The sequence below is a fragment of the Nilaparvata lugens genome, chromosome 1 (assembly GCF_014356525.2).
Source record: "Nilaparvata lugens isolate BPH chromosome 1, ASM1435652v1, whole genome shotgun sequence".
NCBI classification, from domain to species: domain Eukaryota; kingdom Metazoa; phylum Arthropoda; class Insecta; order Hemiptera; family Delphacidae; genus Nilaparvata; species Nilaparvata lugens.
This window is the reverse complement of record NC_052504.1, coordinates 2,014,387-2,032,935: the sequence shown is the minus strand read 5'-3', so window position 1 is coordinate 2,032,935 and position 18,549 is coordinate 2,014,387. Positions and strand designations below refer to the sequence as shown.

The 18,549-nt window shown below is 36.0% G+C and overlaps 1 protein-coding gene across 1 annotated transcript; it reads right to left on the bottom strand.

The window, feature by feature from the left end:
- Window positions 1-735: 735 nt before the first annotated feature.
- Window positions 736-11,942, bottom strand: LOC120351031. Its single transcript, XM_039426937.1, has 5 exons — window positions 11,806-11,942; window positions 8,594-8,726; window positions 8,104-8,503; window positions 2,393-2,500; window positions 736-907 (listed from the first exon to the last, which is right to left on the bottom strand). Exons 1-5 carry the CDS (start codon window positions 11,920-11,922, stop codon window positions 736-738), a joined length of 930 nt encoding a protein of 309 aa, XP_039282871.1. The 5' UTR covers window positions 11,923-11,942.
- Between the last annotated feature and the right edge of the window lie 6,607 nt (window positions 11,943-18,549).

Sequence of the window (18,549 nt, the reverse complement as noted above, 5' to 3'; positions counted from 1 at the left end):
AATTTCAAAAGATTTTTGCTTTATTCAATCAACAATACCGTGAAGAAATTATCCTTCAAATCTCATGGATTCACCTCTCACCGAATTTAAAATGTTCTGTCCCAAAAGTTGAAACTTTTTTTGGTTAATTGAATAACTCTTAAAAATTGACAATTTCAAAATATTTTTGCTTCATTCAATCAACAATACCGTGAAGAGTTCATCCTTCAAATCTCATGGATTTATCTCTCACCGAATTTGAAATGTTCTGTCACAAAAAATGAAACTTTGGGCGCTTATATCTCAAAAACTCTTCTATTTTCCTGAGAAAACTATCTTATTTTGATACCTTGATGATATCATAGAGAAACAATAGCATAAGTAGATATCCCATGGTATAGGGCATTTATGTCGCAACTTTTACTGTTATCTCATCAAGCCGATTACTGTTGATGGTTGTCGATTTTTACTATTTTGTTGGGGTGAGAGTGTATGAACTGCACAATATGAGAGACTACCAGCGTCACACAGCTTCACGGGAAAGAACTGCATGGATTATCGGTTTGAGATAACAGTAAAAGTTGCGACATAAATGCCCTATATACCATGAGATATCTACGTATGCTATTGTTCCTCTATGATGATATACAAATCGGAAAACTTTCACCAGTGGAGAGTTTTTTTTAGCCTTTGCACCGCCTTAAACAGATTTCTCCAAAGTACATGCATCATTTTATTAGAACTTTTCGTTTATTTCTAATCAACTAATTTATGGCCGGGTCGTAGAGATAGTGCTAAAGCTAGCAACGAGATAGGACACCTTGGAAATAGCTGTTCACAATTCTGGAGTTGATGACCGCTGATTTGAGCCGCTCTGTATTTCCATATTTCGGGTGACTCATCACTCTTCATCAGGTCTGTTGGCAACCTGAAAACATGAAATTGAATCAATCATCTTATTATATAGTAAGATCCACGTTTTAAGGACAGAATTTAATTAATATTGGTGTTGCTACCCTTGTATATCATCTGCGTATCTTTCTGTATCATCTGCGTATCTTTCTGTATCATCTGCGTATGTTTCTGTATCATCTGCGTATGTTTCTGTATCATCTGCGTATCTTTCTGTATCATCTGCGTATCTTTCTGTATCATCTGCGTATCATTCTGTATCATCTTTGTATCACCTTCGTATCATCTTTCTATCATCTTCCTATGTTGAGGTCCACGTTATAACTACAGTATTTGATTATTATTATTGGTGTTGCTATCCTTGAATAATCATCCTTGAATCATCTACTTATTAACTTTGTATCATTTTGTATCATATCTATATCATCCTTGTATCATATTTGTATCATCTTCTTACCATCTCTGTATCATCCTTCTATCATGTTCCTATAGTGAGGACTACTTTATAATGGCAGTATTTGATTATGGTAGGTGTTGCTATCCTTGTCTATCATTCGACAAAAGCAGATGGCACCATCGTTCTCTAGATCTGAAAAGTTGCCACATCGATTCCAACAATGTGGAAATATATTTGATTAACAAAATATTGTATCAAAGTTATGAAAATGTATTTTTCATAACATATTGTACACACATGATCGAAACACAAGTCCTGTTGTCAGTGGCAACTCTCATAATAACCAAGGCTCACTTATCAATTTATTCATAACTAGCTGTCAGGCTCGCTTCGCTCGCCATATCCGTCTGGCCAGGGGCTCCGCCCCCTGGACCCCCGACTGGATCGTCCAAGGGTGAGATCAGCAGGCTCGCTTCGCTCGCCTGCATTTTTCATTTGAGCATTTTTATCATATGTTAGGACAATCCAGTAGGGGAACCAGACTAAACGGATATGGCGAGCGAAGCGAGCCTGATGGCTAGTAATATAATATTCCCAGGATTAAAGTAGCAGTAGGGCCCAATCAATTTTTCCGCGATAAATGCATTTAAATCTTCAACTTGGTGCCAACCTAACAAAGTCAACTCAACTTAATGCCAACCTGACAAAATTATTAATTCAGTTGCCAGTTAACAACTGTTTCGAAGAGGTACTCTATCTAGATTATAGTTCTATAGTAACATATGATATGAAAATTTCAATTATAATTAAGAGATTGGGAGAAGAAGAATATACATGCTAAAAGACGAACTTTAAACCCTTAAAAACAACCCTTAGAGTAAAAAAATTGCCAAAAGATTTCTTAGTGCGCCTCTAAAGGGCCAACTGAACATACCTACCAAATTTGAACGTTTTTGGTCCGGTAGATTTTTAGTTATGCGAGTGAGTGAGTGAGTGAGTGAGTCAGTCAGTCAGTCAGTCAGTCAGTGAGTGAGTGCCATTTCGCTTTTATATATATAATATTTATTACAGTTTATGGTTTTGTAGCAGAATCTTGTTACTTACGTGAATATGAGTGCAATTATTCTGTGAATGAGTGATTGTTTGTCAGGTAAAAAATGAACAGCTTCACACAAGGATCGCATCACACATGATTTGCCGTCCATACCAATCCTGGAAAACAGAATTTCTGATAAATGTGCTTATAGAAATAGAAATCTATATAATAAGAGCGAAATGGCACTCACTCACTGACGGACAGACTCACTCACTCACTCGCAGAACTAAAAATCTACTGGACCAAAAACGTTCAAAATTGGTAGGTATGTTCAGTTGGCGGCCCTTTAGAGGCGCACTAAGAACGGATTTGGAAAAAAATCCAAAGATACGCCCAAAATAAGCAATTTTTAGCGTTTTCTCAGCTTTATCGAGAACAAATGAACAGAAAATGTTCAAATTTAGTACAGAAGCTCAGCTAGGGTGTAATAATGTTGTGTTAGAAGGAATTTGAAATAACGCCAAAGATACACTCATAATTAGTGTTTTTTTTCTTGCTTTTTCCAAGTTATTTCATCAAGTAATAGACAGAAAATTCTCAAATTTGGTACAGAGGTTTCAAATTTTGTGATGAGGTGACTTTAATACTTCATCAAAGATACGCCCAAAATCAGCGTTTTTTTCTCAGCTTTTCTGCGTTTTCTTAGTACTTTGACTTTCTGATAAAATGAAGCATGCTCAAATAAAAAATCAGCGAGCTGATCTCAGCTGATCTCGAGCACGCTGATCTCATTTGCCGACGATCCAGTCGGGGGTCCAGTGGGCGGAGCCTCCTGGCTAGACGGATATGGCGAGCGAATCGAGCCTGACGCCTAGTTGAAAATAAAATTTAAATCTGTGACTGGAGAGAGAAAGCATCATGCTCCACCCTACTATGATTCAATTTCTACTTCTAAATGTATATGAAGATCATAGATATATCACAAATATTGGAATATCAGGGGAAAATAAATTATAAGGATTATATTCTTCAGAACTGTTCCTGTCCTACTTCTATAGTGAAGTCCACGTTCCATAATGACAGTAAAGAAAGATAGAAGAAAGCGCTGCCGAATTTCTGCTTGTCACTGCCTTCCAATAGAGAAAATTTGATACAGGGATATCTGAGTATTAACTGTTAATCATTGTTTAAAATAATTGATAATCTTTCAATTGTCAAGAGAAAATTATATTTTTGATTGATGAAAAAATAAATGTTTAAAATTGAGATTGAATATTTTGTTAATTAACTATAAAAACAGTAGAAACATAACCTATTTTTTGAACATTTATTAATTTATCAAAATTTGGGAATGGAATAGTTTTGGGCCAAGCCTGTTGTTCCTTCCTAACATATTTCTATGATTAGTGATTATTGTATCCACGAATAAATGAGGGAAAGGATAAATGAATATTCCATCAGTGTTGAAAAACGATCTGGCAATGTTGCGGAGCTGTGGAAGGATCTATCTGCTGTGTTGAATGATGGACAAGGTCAGCAACACCCTATGTTTATAGAATACTGCCATTATAGCGTGGACCTCACTATAGAACATTATTCAAAATTTAGAATAACTTGTTTTCACTTCGCCAATAATTTGAGTTCAACATTTTGTCGAAAATTTACGGAAACTACACATTCAGAATCGAGATGTTGAGAAAGCTAGATTGCAATAGAATCCCACTAGGGATCTCGAATCCCGGGATCCCGGTCCATTTTTGATACCTAAAAATCCCGGGATCTCTTAGCGTCAATCCCCGGGATTTTCGGGATTAGAAAATCTGAAATTGTGAATCGTATTTTTTCAAAAACAATGCAATAAAGAATTAATTTACGGAACTAATTTATTGTTGCAAGTGTTTGATCAATCTATTCTACTCGCACAGCCTACAGTTGGATTTACAGTGGGCTACATAATATACTGTACTCTGTGCTGGCTAAATAGATTTCGCAGTATCGGTTCGCATCATTCTCAGAATGGTTTTTGATCTCTCTGGTTGTTATGTCTCTATGTTTGTTTCTGTTTACGCAGCACGACAATAATTACTAGTCTAGACAGCGCAATATTTGCAATAGTGCTGATATCATTTCCTTGAAATGCACTCAGAACTTTGAAAAGACTTCAGAAATCACAAATGAACAAGCACCATCTAATTACTCTCTGTCTAGCTAATGGATTATCTCTTCTTTCTCTTTAGATCAGGGATCCTCATATCTTCTTTTTCTCTATCATAAGTAGAATATATAGTTGAAGTAAAAATAGTTGGCTCTACGAAATTTGATTTACTAGTGGTTCAGCTTTTAAAAAACTCTGATCTTGAAAACATTTATGGAAATAAAATGTTTAATTTTAATATTATTTCTAACTATTTTTCCATTTCAATAACATCTTCTCCCTCTATAATGAGCCCTTTTTCATCTCTACACACTGTTACTGAACATGTAATTGAGGAGGAACAATTGCAAAAATGCATGAAACTGATTTTTCCAATTCCGGGATCAGTCCCGGGATCCCGGGATTGATATTGGATAATCCCGAAATACCGGGATTGAAAATCAGTCCCGGGATTGACATCCCTAAATGCCACTCAATGATCATTAGAAACATTAGGATTTAAGAGGAGAATTGTAATGTTTTGTGAAATTTTCTCTTGAGTTAGAAATAAAAGTGTCGTTTGTAGATGCTTTTTATATGATCCATCGACATTTAAGAGAAATATTCGAATATTTTGTGTGATTTTTTTTTTGAGTACAGATATGAAAGCCACGTTTGTAGATTGCTATTGATATAATAATTGCTGATTCCTTGGTCATGGTCTTTTATCATCATACAAAGTCCTGTCCATTTAGTCATGGTCTTTTATCATCATACAAAGTCCTGTCCAAAGGACCTGTCCATTTCTATTCAGCATACATTTCTATCATGAAACACTAACTGCGCCCGCCTTTCAGAAGATGACAGGCATGTATGTATATTATTATGTATGCATAATATATTATCAATCTTCCTCTACTCAGCATAGAAAACATCAAAATCAATCTCGTCAGGTTCAATGGAATAGGGCAGTGGGCTCTTACATGCTTCACAAACCACTTTCAAATTCTTCTCACTTAATTTCTTCCCCTCCTTCTCCCTCTTTCGCCACAATTCTACTCCTCCAACCACTCTTCTATTCATGCAAAATCGACTGGTCTACTTCTCCTACTTGATCCTTCTTCTCCTTCTTCTTCTTCTTCTTCTTCTCTTCTTCTTCTTCTTCTTCTTCTTCTTCTTCTTCTTCTTCTTCTTCTTCTTCTTCTTCTTCTTCTTCTTCTTCTTCTCTTTTTTTTCCTTGAAGTGCAGTAACAGTTGAGGCGTATCTAAGTGGATTTGCATATAACAAATCTTCAGTGGCTTGAAAAATTGCAAACTTCATTCGTTTATTGGAAACGCCTGTCTTGCTTCTTCTTCTCCACCTACTTCTTCTTCTTCTTTTTTCGTCGTCTTCTTCTTCTTCTTCCTTCTCCTTCTCCTCCTCTGAATCTTCTTCTACTTCTTCTACTTCTTCTCCTTCTTCTTTTTCTTCTTCTTCCCCTTCTCTTCCATTTTTCTTTTTCTCAATCCATCCTTCTCATATTTCTCTTCTTCTTCTTTCTTCTTCTTCTTCTTTGTCTTCTTTGTTCTTTACATTCTCTTCCCCTTTGACTACTTCTGAATCTTTCACTTTTTCCTCCTTTGCCTTGTTATGTTCAATTTTTTCTTCTCCTGGACCGTATTTTCATCTCCTTCATCATTCATTTTCCGATCCTACACCACATATGTCTTTCACTACTCCTCATAAATTATCCCATCTTCAACGTAATCTTCATCTTCGTCTTCTGCCTTCTACGTTCTTATCTCCTTCTCCCTGATTTTCCTCGACTATCTCATCTCCCCAGGAACAAGTATAAGGAAGGGCCGGCTGCGCCCAAACTTCGCTCCCTGGTGTTTCAAATAAAGACAGCTAATCAATCGATCCTACCCCTCTTTCTATCTTCTCCTTCTCTTTATTCTCATCACTTTTATATTCTACAATTCCTCATTTTCCCACTATTCTCAATTATCCACTTTCCTTTGCCTTCCTACTTCACCATTTTTGTCTCTCTTCCTTTTTCTAGTCCTTTACTGCCACACTCTCTTTCTTTTTCTTTTATACCTTGTTTTCCGATCCCTTCTCTCACCATTGTCCGCTCCTATCTATTCCTCTCACTTTTCTTGTTTTTGTTTCTCTCTTCTTCTCCTCCGCCTCTTCCTCTTAAGCCCTGTTCTATCTTATTCCTTCCTTTCCCTCACTACTAGGCCTACATATTTTCTTTCTTCTATACCTCTTTCCAATACATATTTATTTTATCTTATTTTCTTCCCTATTTCTTCTACCTTCTGTCCTGTCATCTCTACCAACCACTACTCACTTCTCCAAATCCTCCTTCTCCTCTTCTTTTCGTCCTCCTCTCACTCCTTCTTCTCCTCCTCCTCCTCCTCCTCCTCCTCCTCTCCTTCTCCTCCTTCACATCCTTCTGTCCTCCTCCATCTCCTTCTCATCCGTCCCCTCCTCCTCCTTCACCTCCTCCTCATAATACTTCTACCCAACTCATTCTTCTCTTGGATGCTCATCTCCTTGAGCCAATAAATTCATCAAATTGAAAGCTTCCATCTTCCAAACCTCTGTTCCTTTTCCTCTTCCTGACCTCCATCATACTTCCTCACTCTTTCGCTATCTCTCTCTCACTCCCTCTCTCTCTCTGTTCCTCTGTTCCAAACACTGTTCATCTCTTTCTCTTTTTTCTCTCTCTTTCTTTTCCATTCTCTTGATTCCATTGGTGGCCAAGCAATTGGAAAAACGCCTCATCTACATTTTGCATCTTCTGCACTGTTTGATCTAATTTCAATTTATTGATCAATTGAACGCGTGCATTGAACGAATCACTAAACAGATCTGCCTGATTGGGAGAAAGTGTTTGCTTTTGAAAGTAATTGAATCAGCTTAATCCTTGTGAGATGATAATGATGATGATCAAATAAGATGTTTAGCTATGTTCTCGGCGAGTTTTTTGAAAAGTAAAATAAATTCAATTTTTCACAAGTTGGCATCGATTAAAAATGGTGCAAATTTCTAAACCACTGATTTATTGAGTCTTCTTTGAGAAACAAGCTCCGGCTGTTACATCATCATCAATCTCTGATGAAGTGAAATCTAAAGGTGCGTACAGACTTTCGCCCTGCTCCGCAACCGAACGTCACTCGAGCAGAGCGATTGATGATCGACCGGGGAGCAAGAGTGGAACGCGAGAAGAGCTAACATCTCCCGTAACGTTAATGATCGGTGCGACTGCAGATCGGGGGCGGAGCGATTGCAGAGCGATGGCAGAATGAGGGCGGAGCTTGCGCGGAGCGGGTTGGAGGCGCGTATATCTGTATGCAGCTTTATAATATCGAACAGTGGGATATATACTACGAATGAGCCATATGAATGGTAGCATAGAGTAAAGATAGATAGTCTATCATGTCTGCTTATGGAATATAATAAATATGTCATACTTCAGTCGGCACCTATAGTTTAACGTGCCCATCCGATAACACAGATATGACCCGGTCGAATGATGCACCATATTCACCACAAAATGACATCTCCCCAACACATGAAATGTGAATATTCCAAATAAACTGAAGAAAGAAGAAAATAAATGAAGAATTATATGTTACCAATTTGAGTGTACTTACTTCTCCAGAATTGTTTCAGCTTTCTGATAAATGAGTGCTCTCTCAGCTCTTGCCGATCTGTATCTATGATAAACTTCTTGGTGGTAATCATTGATTGGCAGTTGATATGTAGGTGGTATATGAGTTGCACCATCCGGTAACATTGCTTGATAAGTGGGCGGTACATTAGCTGAACCACTTGGCATCATTGCTTGATGGGTGGGCGGTATGTTGGCTGCACCATTTGGCAACATTGCTTGATAGGTGGGCGGTATGTTGGCTGCACCATTTGGCAACATTGCTTGATAGGTGGGCGGTATGTTGGCTGCATCATTTGGCAACATTGCATTATTGGTGGGCGGTATGTTGGCTGCACCATTTGGCAACATTGCTTGATAGGTGGGCGGTATGTTGGCTGCACCATTTGGCAACATTGCTTGATAGGTGGGTGGTATCTTGGCTGCACCATTCGGCAACATTGCATTATTGGTGGGCGGTATGTTGGATGCACCAGTTGGCAACACTGCAAATGGCAGCTGAGTGACATTGCTGGGGAGATCATAGTTGACCGCTACAGCAACTGCTTCCGAAAATATATCAATGTCATCGTAGGTCATGGCTTTCAAGGTCATGCAGAAAGCAAACTGAAAAGAAAACAGACATAGAATATTAACATGAATGGAAATGTTTTATTCAAATCCTCTACAGAACATACTCCTCTCTGGCTATGAGACAATGATAAAATACGAGAGAATTCTACTGGTTGACACACTTATCTAAGACAAATATCTTATAGTTTCACTTTAACCGAGACCGGTCTTTCTAATTATCAATAAATCAGTGGTTTTTTGACAATTTCTTAGTCTTTTCCATTCAATCTTTTAGTTTTTTCTGGAAGTCATTTTTCAGACAAAAGGACAATAGTTTTTTGGAAGATAGTTTGCTGGACACTGGAAAATATACGAGGAAGGTTCTAAAAGTCGAGGTTCAGGAAGATGTGAGGAATCTACAGGGATTGATATCGATACATATCTACAGATGGAAATTACAGAAATATTGCATTTATTCAAATGCTAATGAATAATTAATTATAATTAAACGAAAATCCAAATTAAATGCTGTGATTCACCCCGTAGACTTCTGCTACTGCAAATAGTGACAACAGGGTATGGTTACCCTGATTAATGATTAATGATTCATTAGCATTTGAATAATTAATTGCAATATCTCAGTATTTTCCATCTGTAGACTGGCTGGCCGCTATGGCTTCGTATAAAATGAGCGCTGCTTTCCAGAGATTGTCAGTTTCGTGTAAGGGTAAGCATTCCCGACCGCAATTGGGAGGTACTGGCTTCGATTCCCGGGCTGACAAATAAATTTTGAATAGTAGCGCTCATCGAATATCCATCTACCTGTTCACCCTGTTGTCAATATTTGCAGTAGCAGAAGTCTTCGGGGTGAATTACAGCATTTAATTTGGATTTTCGTTTTTCAATAACTAGCCGTCAGGCTCGCTTCGCTCGCCATATCCCTCTAGCCACGGGGCCTCCGCCCCCTGGACCCCCGTAAAAAAATATATCAGCGGGCTCGCTTCGCTCGCCATATCAGGCGATATAAAATTCCCAGTAATAACTCTGATTGAAGTAGCAGTGCCCAATCGATTTTTCCGCGATAAATGCATTTCAATCTTCAACTTGGTGCCAACCTAACAAAGTCAACTCAACTTAATGCCAACCTTACAAAATTATCAATTTAGTTACCAGTTAACAACTGTTTCGAAGAGGTACTCTCTCTAGATTATAGTTCTATATCAACATATGGTATGGACATTTTTCAATTATAATTAAGAGAATAAGAAGAATATACATGCTAAAAGAGGAACTTTAAACCCTTAAAAACCACCCTTAGAGTTAAAATATTGCCAAAAGATTTCTTAGTGCGCCTCTAAAGGGCCAACTGAACATACCTACCAAATTTGAACGTTTTTGGTCCGGTAGATTTCTAGTTCTACGAGTGAGTGAGTGAGTGAGTGAGTCACTCACTTAAAAATTTTGAGTAAATTAAATCATGAACTCTACATATAACTGTAATAATAACCTCTGGATGTTTATTTTCAATCAATGTTGAAATCTGTTTTGGGCGAATGCCTGTTGCTTACACAATCATGGGTTGTATCTATTGTCTATGAATGAATAAATGATAAATACTATTGGAGGCTGAGATAAACAAGGGTTCATGTGGGATGATTATCAAAAATCAATATCAGGATGTTATATCTGAAATAGATTGTTCATTAATACGCAGAATAATATCTGAAATCTCACACAAACATTAAAACATCAATTATTTGAATCCCGCATTCTACTATAATTTTAATATTATAATATGGCTGTTTTTTTCGTGATTACTATCAGTGTCATGTGTTAAGTAAATATGTGTCAGTGTCAGTAAATATGTTATTTTATTTACTTAGTATTGATAGAATTTCATGTGTATTCTCATTTCTATTCTGTAAACAAATAGGTTCTTCTCTTTGTTTCTAAAAGTTATGTACTCTCATCCACATATTTATTTTCTGTTCTGAATATGTTAATTGTTCATTTGTTTCCATTATAATGTAGTGTTAGTATGCAATGGGTCTTGCAACTCCTAGCAATACATTGTCATTATTTGTGATACAGAATCAATCAATTTATTTTTTTTATTGTATAAAATACTATAATCATAATACAATATATGACATTGGAGGAAAAACTAGGCTAAGTCTGTACTATTTCTCTCCAAAAATTTTGATAAAATGTTAATGTTGTCCAAAAGATAAGGTTATATAGTCACACACTGCTTCGTCACTTGATTTTCGGTCCAGAAATGATGATTTGAAATTTTGAATTTTGAAGGTTGATTTTATACTCTAAATGAATCACAATAAATTGAAAAACTTCAGAGATATTGCACTTATTTAAAAAATTTGAATACAAAATCAAAAACCTACTCACTATTTGTTATTCACAGCTCTAAAATATATTTTTCCTACAGTTACGTTGAAAAGTGGCCATTGCTGCACTGATTACAGAACGCAAAGAATCACTTTTCCGCTCTAGTGCGGGAAAAATTTTTCTGCACTCCAGATACTTAGGCATACTCGGCAACGCAAAATACTTAGTAGGTTATATGGAGCAACAGTGCAGCAAAATGAAAATGAAGTTGGTAACAGTGACTGCTGTGGCTGCTATAGTGAGCAGAGGTGCAACCAAGCACAACGCGCTAATTATTATTCATTATATATTATAACCAAGGACAACGAGGACTTTAGGATTTTAGGATTAAGGTTTTTATCAATAATAAAATTACACAGAAAAACATTTGATGCATTTCAGGCAATTTTACCCATAATTACCCACTTTTCATATTCAATGGTAACTGTAGGAAAAATTTATGTGAAATACGTGCGCAAAGTTCCTCTGCTGCACTCAAGAAACCATTCCGCCCTCGCCTACGGCTCGGGCGTAAACGTTTCTTTCGGTGCAGCAAACTGACACTTTGCGCACTAGTTGCACAAATAACTATAGACTGACCACTGATATAGTGTGTAATGTAGTGTCAATAAAGTGTCACACTTTCTGTGTGAGTTTTGACACTGACAATGGACTTAATATTGTCAGTAAACCATGTCTTGATAATTTTATAACAGTTATTATCCGTGAATAAAGGTTTCACACTAACCGTAAACGTACTCCCTTCAGGAAACGAGACGTACCGTTTCTTTCTAACAGAACGCTCACTAAAACCTGAGTTCAAAAGTGAAATAACTACAAAACTAACACAGAACTGACTTCTCATTCTTAGCACTTCAAGCTCAAAAGTTACAACTGGCTATTGTCACAAAAATAGGACTGTAACACAGAAGAAAGATTCGTTGAGAATGTGCTAAATGGTTCTAATAAGTTGAAGAATAATTGTCTGGTATGTTAATGGAAAGATCTAAACATAATTTTCTGTTATGTTAATGAAAAGATAGAACTTTAAGTTAGAACTGAAATAGTTATTTGTGCAACTAGTGCGCAAAGTGACAGTTTGCTGCACCGAAAGAAACGTTTACGCCCGAGCCGTAGGCGAGGGCGGAATGGTTTCTTGAGTGCAGCAGAGGAACTTTGCGCACGTTTCACATTAAGGTTTCATACAGTTACCATTGAATATGAAAAGTGGGTAATTATGGGTAAAATTGCCTGAAATGCATCAAATGTTTTTCTGTGTAATTTTATTATTAATAAAAACCTTAATCCTAAATCCTAAAGTCCTCGTTGTCCTTGGTTATAAATCTAATACTAATAATTAGCGCGTTGTGCTTGGTTGCACCTTGCTCACTATAGCAGCCACAGCAGTCACTGTTACCAACTTCATTTTGTTTTTGCTGCACTGTTGCTCCATATAACCTACTAAGTATTTTGCGTTGCCATGTTGCAAATCTGGAGTGCAGAAAAGATTTTTCCCGCACTAGAGCGGAAAAGTGATTCTTTGCGTTCTGTAATCAGTGCAGCAATGGCCACTTTTCAACGTAACTGTAGGAAAAAGATAGATCATTAAGGTTTACATAACTGTGTTATTTTTGAAGCTTCGTTTAAAGATTGATATCGTAAAAATCTCTCACTTCTATGACAACATCTCCTTGTACTACTTTGAATTTTCGATCAACTCGTATGTTATTGCCTTATAATTAATGGACCTAATTCATCATGTCATGAGGAATATTCAGTTTGGGCGATAAATATTATTGATCCAAAATTAAAATTGTTCACACCTATATATTGAAAGTATAAGGCCCGGTTGCACAACAGCCGGTTAAATTTTAACCGTGATTAATTTCACGAGAACCAATCAGAGAAGGCGTTTTTGAAAAGACGGCTTCTCTGATTGGTTCTCGTGGAATTAATCACGGTTATAATTTAACCGGCAGTTGTGCAACCGGCACTAACAGGTTCAAATAGTACAGTTTACTGTTATGATCTTGATTTACAACAAGGGAAGTAGGCCTTGTATTCGATACTCTGTATTAGACGTGAGCAGTAGAGCAATTTGATTGAGATGGATAATATTGTTATACTATGATATTTCGAATATCTGTGAACATTTCTTTAAACAATTGGAATAACAGAAACTTGAATTAGATAACTGGTTATCTCCCTTTGCTGTCGTGTAGGTGATGTCTTGAAGAAATCTATGACCTTTAAAACTACATAAAATCATAGAAATAAATTGTATATTTACAAATTAAGAGACTAGTCTCTGTACTGTACTGTAGTTGATGTCTTGAAGAAATCTATGACCTGCAAAGCGACATAAAATCGTGGAAATAAATAGTATATTTACAAATTAAGAGACTAGTTTCTCTTGATAATCATTCAATGTGTTTATTGAATTGGGAATTGAATGATCGAGAATTAAAATAGTGAACGTAGCAAGATTTGAAATTGGTTGACGCATCAAGCTTGAGGTCTACCATTAGTCGGGACAAGACACGCCTTCAGAGGGGGAGTGAGTTTCAGTGGAGCCACATGATTGGCGGGTGAGCTATGAAGGTAACAGTCTCTCATTGGTCAAAACAAGACGGACTCACAGTGGTCGGAGCATCCAAAACAAAGCAGTAGAATCTGATAATCAAGTCTGCAGTCTGCAGAGACTGACACACTTATAGTAATTAGCAAAAAACATTTGAACACGAAAGCTCATAGTGAGGTCCACGTTATAATTACAGAGGAGAAAGATGGGGGAACGTTGCCGATCCTCTGTCTTGCCAATGCCTTCTATGGAAGGTAACTCATACTGGTTTATTGATGTAATATTAACTGTTCATTCTAGTTTAAAATAATCAACTATATTTTATCGATTTCTTAATTTTAAGAAATTAAATTCTTCAATGATTTCATAATGAATTTCCATGGACAAGATATTTTGTTAATCGATATTATACCTCTACATTATGAAAAACGATTTGGCAACAGAGAAAAGCGAGAAAGAGATAGCGCTATTCGCTTTATTGAATGATAGACAAGGATAGCAATACAATTGCTAATCAATCACTGCACTTATAACGGACTTCACTCTAGAAGAAATAATATCGAATACATGATAAAGGTAGGCTACTTCTTCTGAATATGATAAACGAGTATAATATTATCATAATCTATATGAAATAGTCTTGTACTTGATAGGATTATAAATAATAATGTCATGTCATGAGCTGACAAATAACTCCTATGTGTGGAATAATAATATGATACCCTGTGCATAACAATGACGATGAGATATCACTCTTATTTGATAGATTCTGGTATTCAATTGATGTACGAATAGATGAGTAGATGGATAAATAAATCAACACATGTAAAAAATGAATTTATTCATCGATTAACTAATACATATTTATTTATCTCTGTTACAGGTAAATGATTGACCAACGAGCAGTAAATAATTACTAGAGAACCTAGTACCACATCGATACACGCATCATAAGAGTAAAGTATAATCTACTATGAATATCTGCATGGTTCAGTAATCTATGAGTTAGAAATTGAAACCTTGTTGAAAAGACTGAAAGACTTGTTGAAAACCTGGAAGACTTGTTGAAAGATTTGTCAACCTTGTTGAAAAGACTGTAGAAATTTCCATGTTGTACCATGGTAAAGGAGAAAAGATTCATTTCCAGTCCTCTAGATACATCTCTATGTGACACATTCCATTCCATTGATGCCTCTACTATCAATGCCTCTCTTTAATTGGATACTTCTTCATCCACTGTGTTTATTTTGATACAATATTCATATTCTTCCCACGAGAAAATTTCTTTCAAAACTCAACTAGAACGGTACTAAATCCAAAGCTTTTTGTTTTCACTGAAAATAGGACTCAAATTTTCAAGTGCAAGAAACATAACCAATTTTTTGGACTAGTGTATGAATCGGAATTCGGAGAAGGGACAGTTTTGGGCTGTGCCTGTTGGTTCTGGTCCTTCCCCAATCAATTGAATGAATTGTGATTTGTGTATCATTGTATGAAAAAATAAATATATAGAGTGTCTGATAAGTCACTCCCTATTTCCATACAGCTAAAATTAATTCTTTATTCATGAACCAATCTTGCTGGAGCTATATTTTTTTAGATAGAGTACTCCTTTAGGTTGTGTTGGATACCAATCTCTATTTGTTTCAGTTTGAAAATTCCCCCTCTCTTGACTGTGGAAGAACGAGCCAAAATAGCAGCTCGTTATGAGGTCGGGGGATCTGTGGTGAGAATATAAAGATGGTGGAGGGCTGAACGAGGGATCCATGCAACACTGGATGCAAAAACACTGAGATCTTTCTTATAAATCATTGCAATAGAGTAATGTGGAATACCTCTTCCACGAGAAGAGGCTTCCATGAAGCATTGATTTCTTGGGGCTCCTCATGAACATTTCACGAACTCTGTCAACATTCTCTGCTGTCCTTGACGTTGATGTTCTTCCTGATCGTCTTGCATTTGCAACACTCCCTGTTGTTAGTAATGTAGAATGGCAATTTTCAACAGTTTTGCATCCAGTGTTGCATGGATCCCTCGTTCTGCCCTTTACCACCTTTGCACCACAGATCCCCCGACCTCATAACGAGCTGCTATTTTGGCTCGTTCTTTCACAGTCAAGAGAGAGGGCATTTCAAAACTGAAAGAAATGAAGATTGGTGTTGAAAACAACCTCAAGGAGTGATCTATCTAACAAATGTGGTTCTATAGTGAGGTCCACATTATAATGGCAGTGTACGATTGATAATACTGTTGCTGTCATTTTCTATCATACAACAAAACAGATAGCACTATCTCTCTCTCGCTTTACAATGTTGTCTATTTGCCAGAATATTTTATATTCACTTCTGACAGTGACTGTAGAAAACTGACCAAACAATTCTCAGCCGCCATTTTTTCTCTTCATTCTATCAAAGTATTTCTCTTCATTCTATCAAAGTACTTGAGTACACAAGTCGTATAATTGATTTGAAATATATTTTTGAATCAATTAAATAGTTTTCAAACATTACCGTATGAGAAACACAAATCAAAATACCTGAAATTACATTTTAAAAGTTGATAACTAACCATCCTGAACTTTATCCATGCTTAAGTTAGCCTACCCGTATAGGTTAGACCTACTCGTACCGGTATAAATAATATTTAAAAGTTATTTCAGAATTAATCCATTGAAATTACTTATTTTTAAATAGGATTCATATTTTTCTATTATTTTTGAAAGAAATTGGAATAGAATACCTACCAAATAACTTAATTTCTTCAAATTCAAATTGTTCTATCACAGCTTTTTGAATAAGCCGCAATTTCAGGTTTGTATAAAAATAAAAATCTGATTTCAGGTATGAAAGCCAATTTTTGAATTGAGTTATGAAAAAATATATTCCCTCGATTAATTTGACATTGAATAAATCATTTTATCAAGGAAATGATAATTATTATTAGGATTAATTTAATGGGATGAATTGAGTAACAGCTGTGTACACTCAGTGGCAAAATGGAGATACTTGGCAATGTTTTTCTCCGATCTTTCATCACTGCAAATTATAACGTGGACCTCACTATAGCAAAATTGGTTCATGAGTAAAGAAATAATTATAGCTGTATGAAAATAGGGAGTGACTTATCAGACACTCTTTACTATCCTCTATTTTCTATCTGGAGAGAATTCTAATTTGATACAACATACAGGCTACAACAATAACTTGATAACTCTATATTGCTATTCTTATCAAACCCTCCAATCTTAAATACCCCAACAATCTATAGTGAAGTCCACGTTATAATGGCAGTGAAGAAAGATGGGAGAAAAACGTTGCCAAGTCTCTCCATTATGCCACTGACTGTACACAGCTGTTACTCAATTCATCCCATTAAATTCAATCCAATAATAATTATCATTTCCTCGATAAAATAATCAATTTAATGTCAAATTAATCAAGAAAATAATTTTTTTCTTAATTTGATTCAAAAATTTGCTTCCATAACTGAGATCAGATTTATAATATTTTTATACAAACCTGAAATGGTGGCTACTTCAAAAAGCTGTGATACAATGATCTGAATTTCAAAACAACAGAGATTGAGTTATTTGGTGGGTATTCTATTCCAATTTCTTTATAAAATAATAGAAAAATTGAAATCCTATTCAAAAATATGTAATTTTAATGGATTAATTCTGAAAACACTTTTCAATATTATTTATACCGGTACGAGTAGGTCTAACCTATACGGGTAGGCTAACTGAAGCATCGATGAAGTATGATGGTTAGCCTAGTTATCAACTTTTAAAATGTCATTTCAGGTATTTTAATTTGGGTTTCTCATACGGTAATGTTTAAAAATTATTCATACATCGTTTCAAAAATACATTTCAAATCAATTATACGACTTGTGTACTCAAGTATTTTTATAGAATGAAGAAAAAAAATGGCGGTTGAGAATTTTTCGTTCAGTTTTGTACAGTCACTGTCAAAAGTAAATATAAAATACTCTGGCAAATAGACAACATTGCAAAGCGAGAGAGAGATAGTGCTACCTGTTTTTTTGTATGATAGAAAATGACAGCAACAGTATTGTCTATCGTACACTGCCATTACAATGTGGACCTCACTATAGCTACCAAAACACCCTACGAGTCTATTTTCCATGACACAACGACTTAGATTGATCAGTTGCAACCACAGTCTCTTCGGCAAAATATGTCATTGCCAACTCCATCAACTCAAGGCTCTTTCCATTAACTCAATATGGATGTGTGGTCAAGATAACATCTAACATCAGTAGTCACCACTCCATTGATGCCCGGATACCCTAATACCATTGATCGGGGGTATGGAGATAATAAATCTCTGGGGGGGAATTGACAGCGAAAGAAACAATCTGTTTGCACTCTTGTCCGCCTTCTTCTTCTTCTTCTTCTTCTTCTTCTTCTTCTTCTTCTTCTCTTCTTCTTCTTCTTCTTCTTCTTCTTCTCCTTCTTCTTCTTCTTGTCTTCTTCTCCTTCTTTTTCTTCTTCTTCTTCTTATCAGCAGTTGAGAAAAATGTGTGCCGACATGTGAGGACTGTCTGTGGCTTCTATTAGTCAATGAGGGTGAGTGAGGGTTTCTTCCCCTTGTTCTGAATGAGGATGGAGGAAATCAATCTCTGTTTCTTGAATGAAGCGTGCTGATAATGGATGTAGGCTATGTTATCAAATATTTACGTTGAATTTATAGTTCGCATTATACTTTGTAGCAAATTTGCGATGATCTATAAAACACACTTACACTAAACTTTATACAGTGTGTATCAGAGAAACGGGAAATTTTGAAAGTTGAATAATTCCAATTGAAACAAATCTATAAATAAAGTTTCTCATCTCATTCAATAGTGAGAATAATGCCACTTCAGAATGAATAATACCGTAACATT

Excerpts from the sequence above, each read along its gene's own strand:
- LOC120351031 (XM_039426937.1), bottom strand. The coding sequence starts at position 11,922 with ATGAGAAGTCAGTTCTGTGTTAGTTTTGTAGTTATTTCACTTTTGAAC. Across the intron at positions 2,501-8,103 it reads GCTGAAACAATTCTGGAGAA|GATTGGTATGGACGGCAAAT; the intron begins GTAAGTACACTC and ends TCTGTTTTCCAG. Across the intron at positions 908-2,392 it reads ATAATTGCACTCATATTCAC|GTTGCCAACAGACCTGATGA; the intron begins GTAAGTAACAAG and ends TCATGTTTTCAG.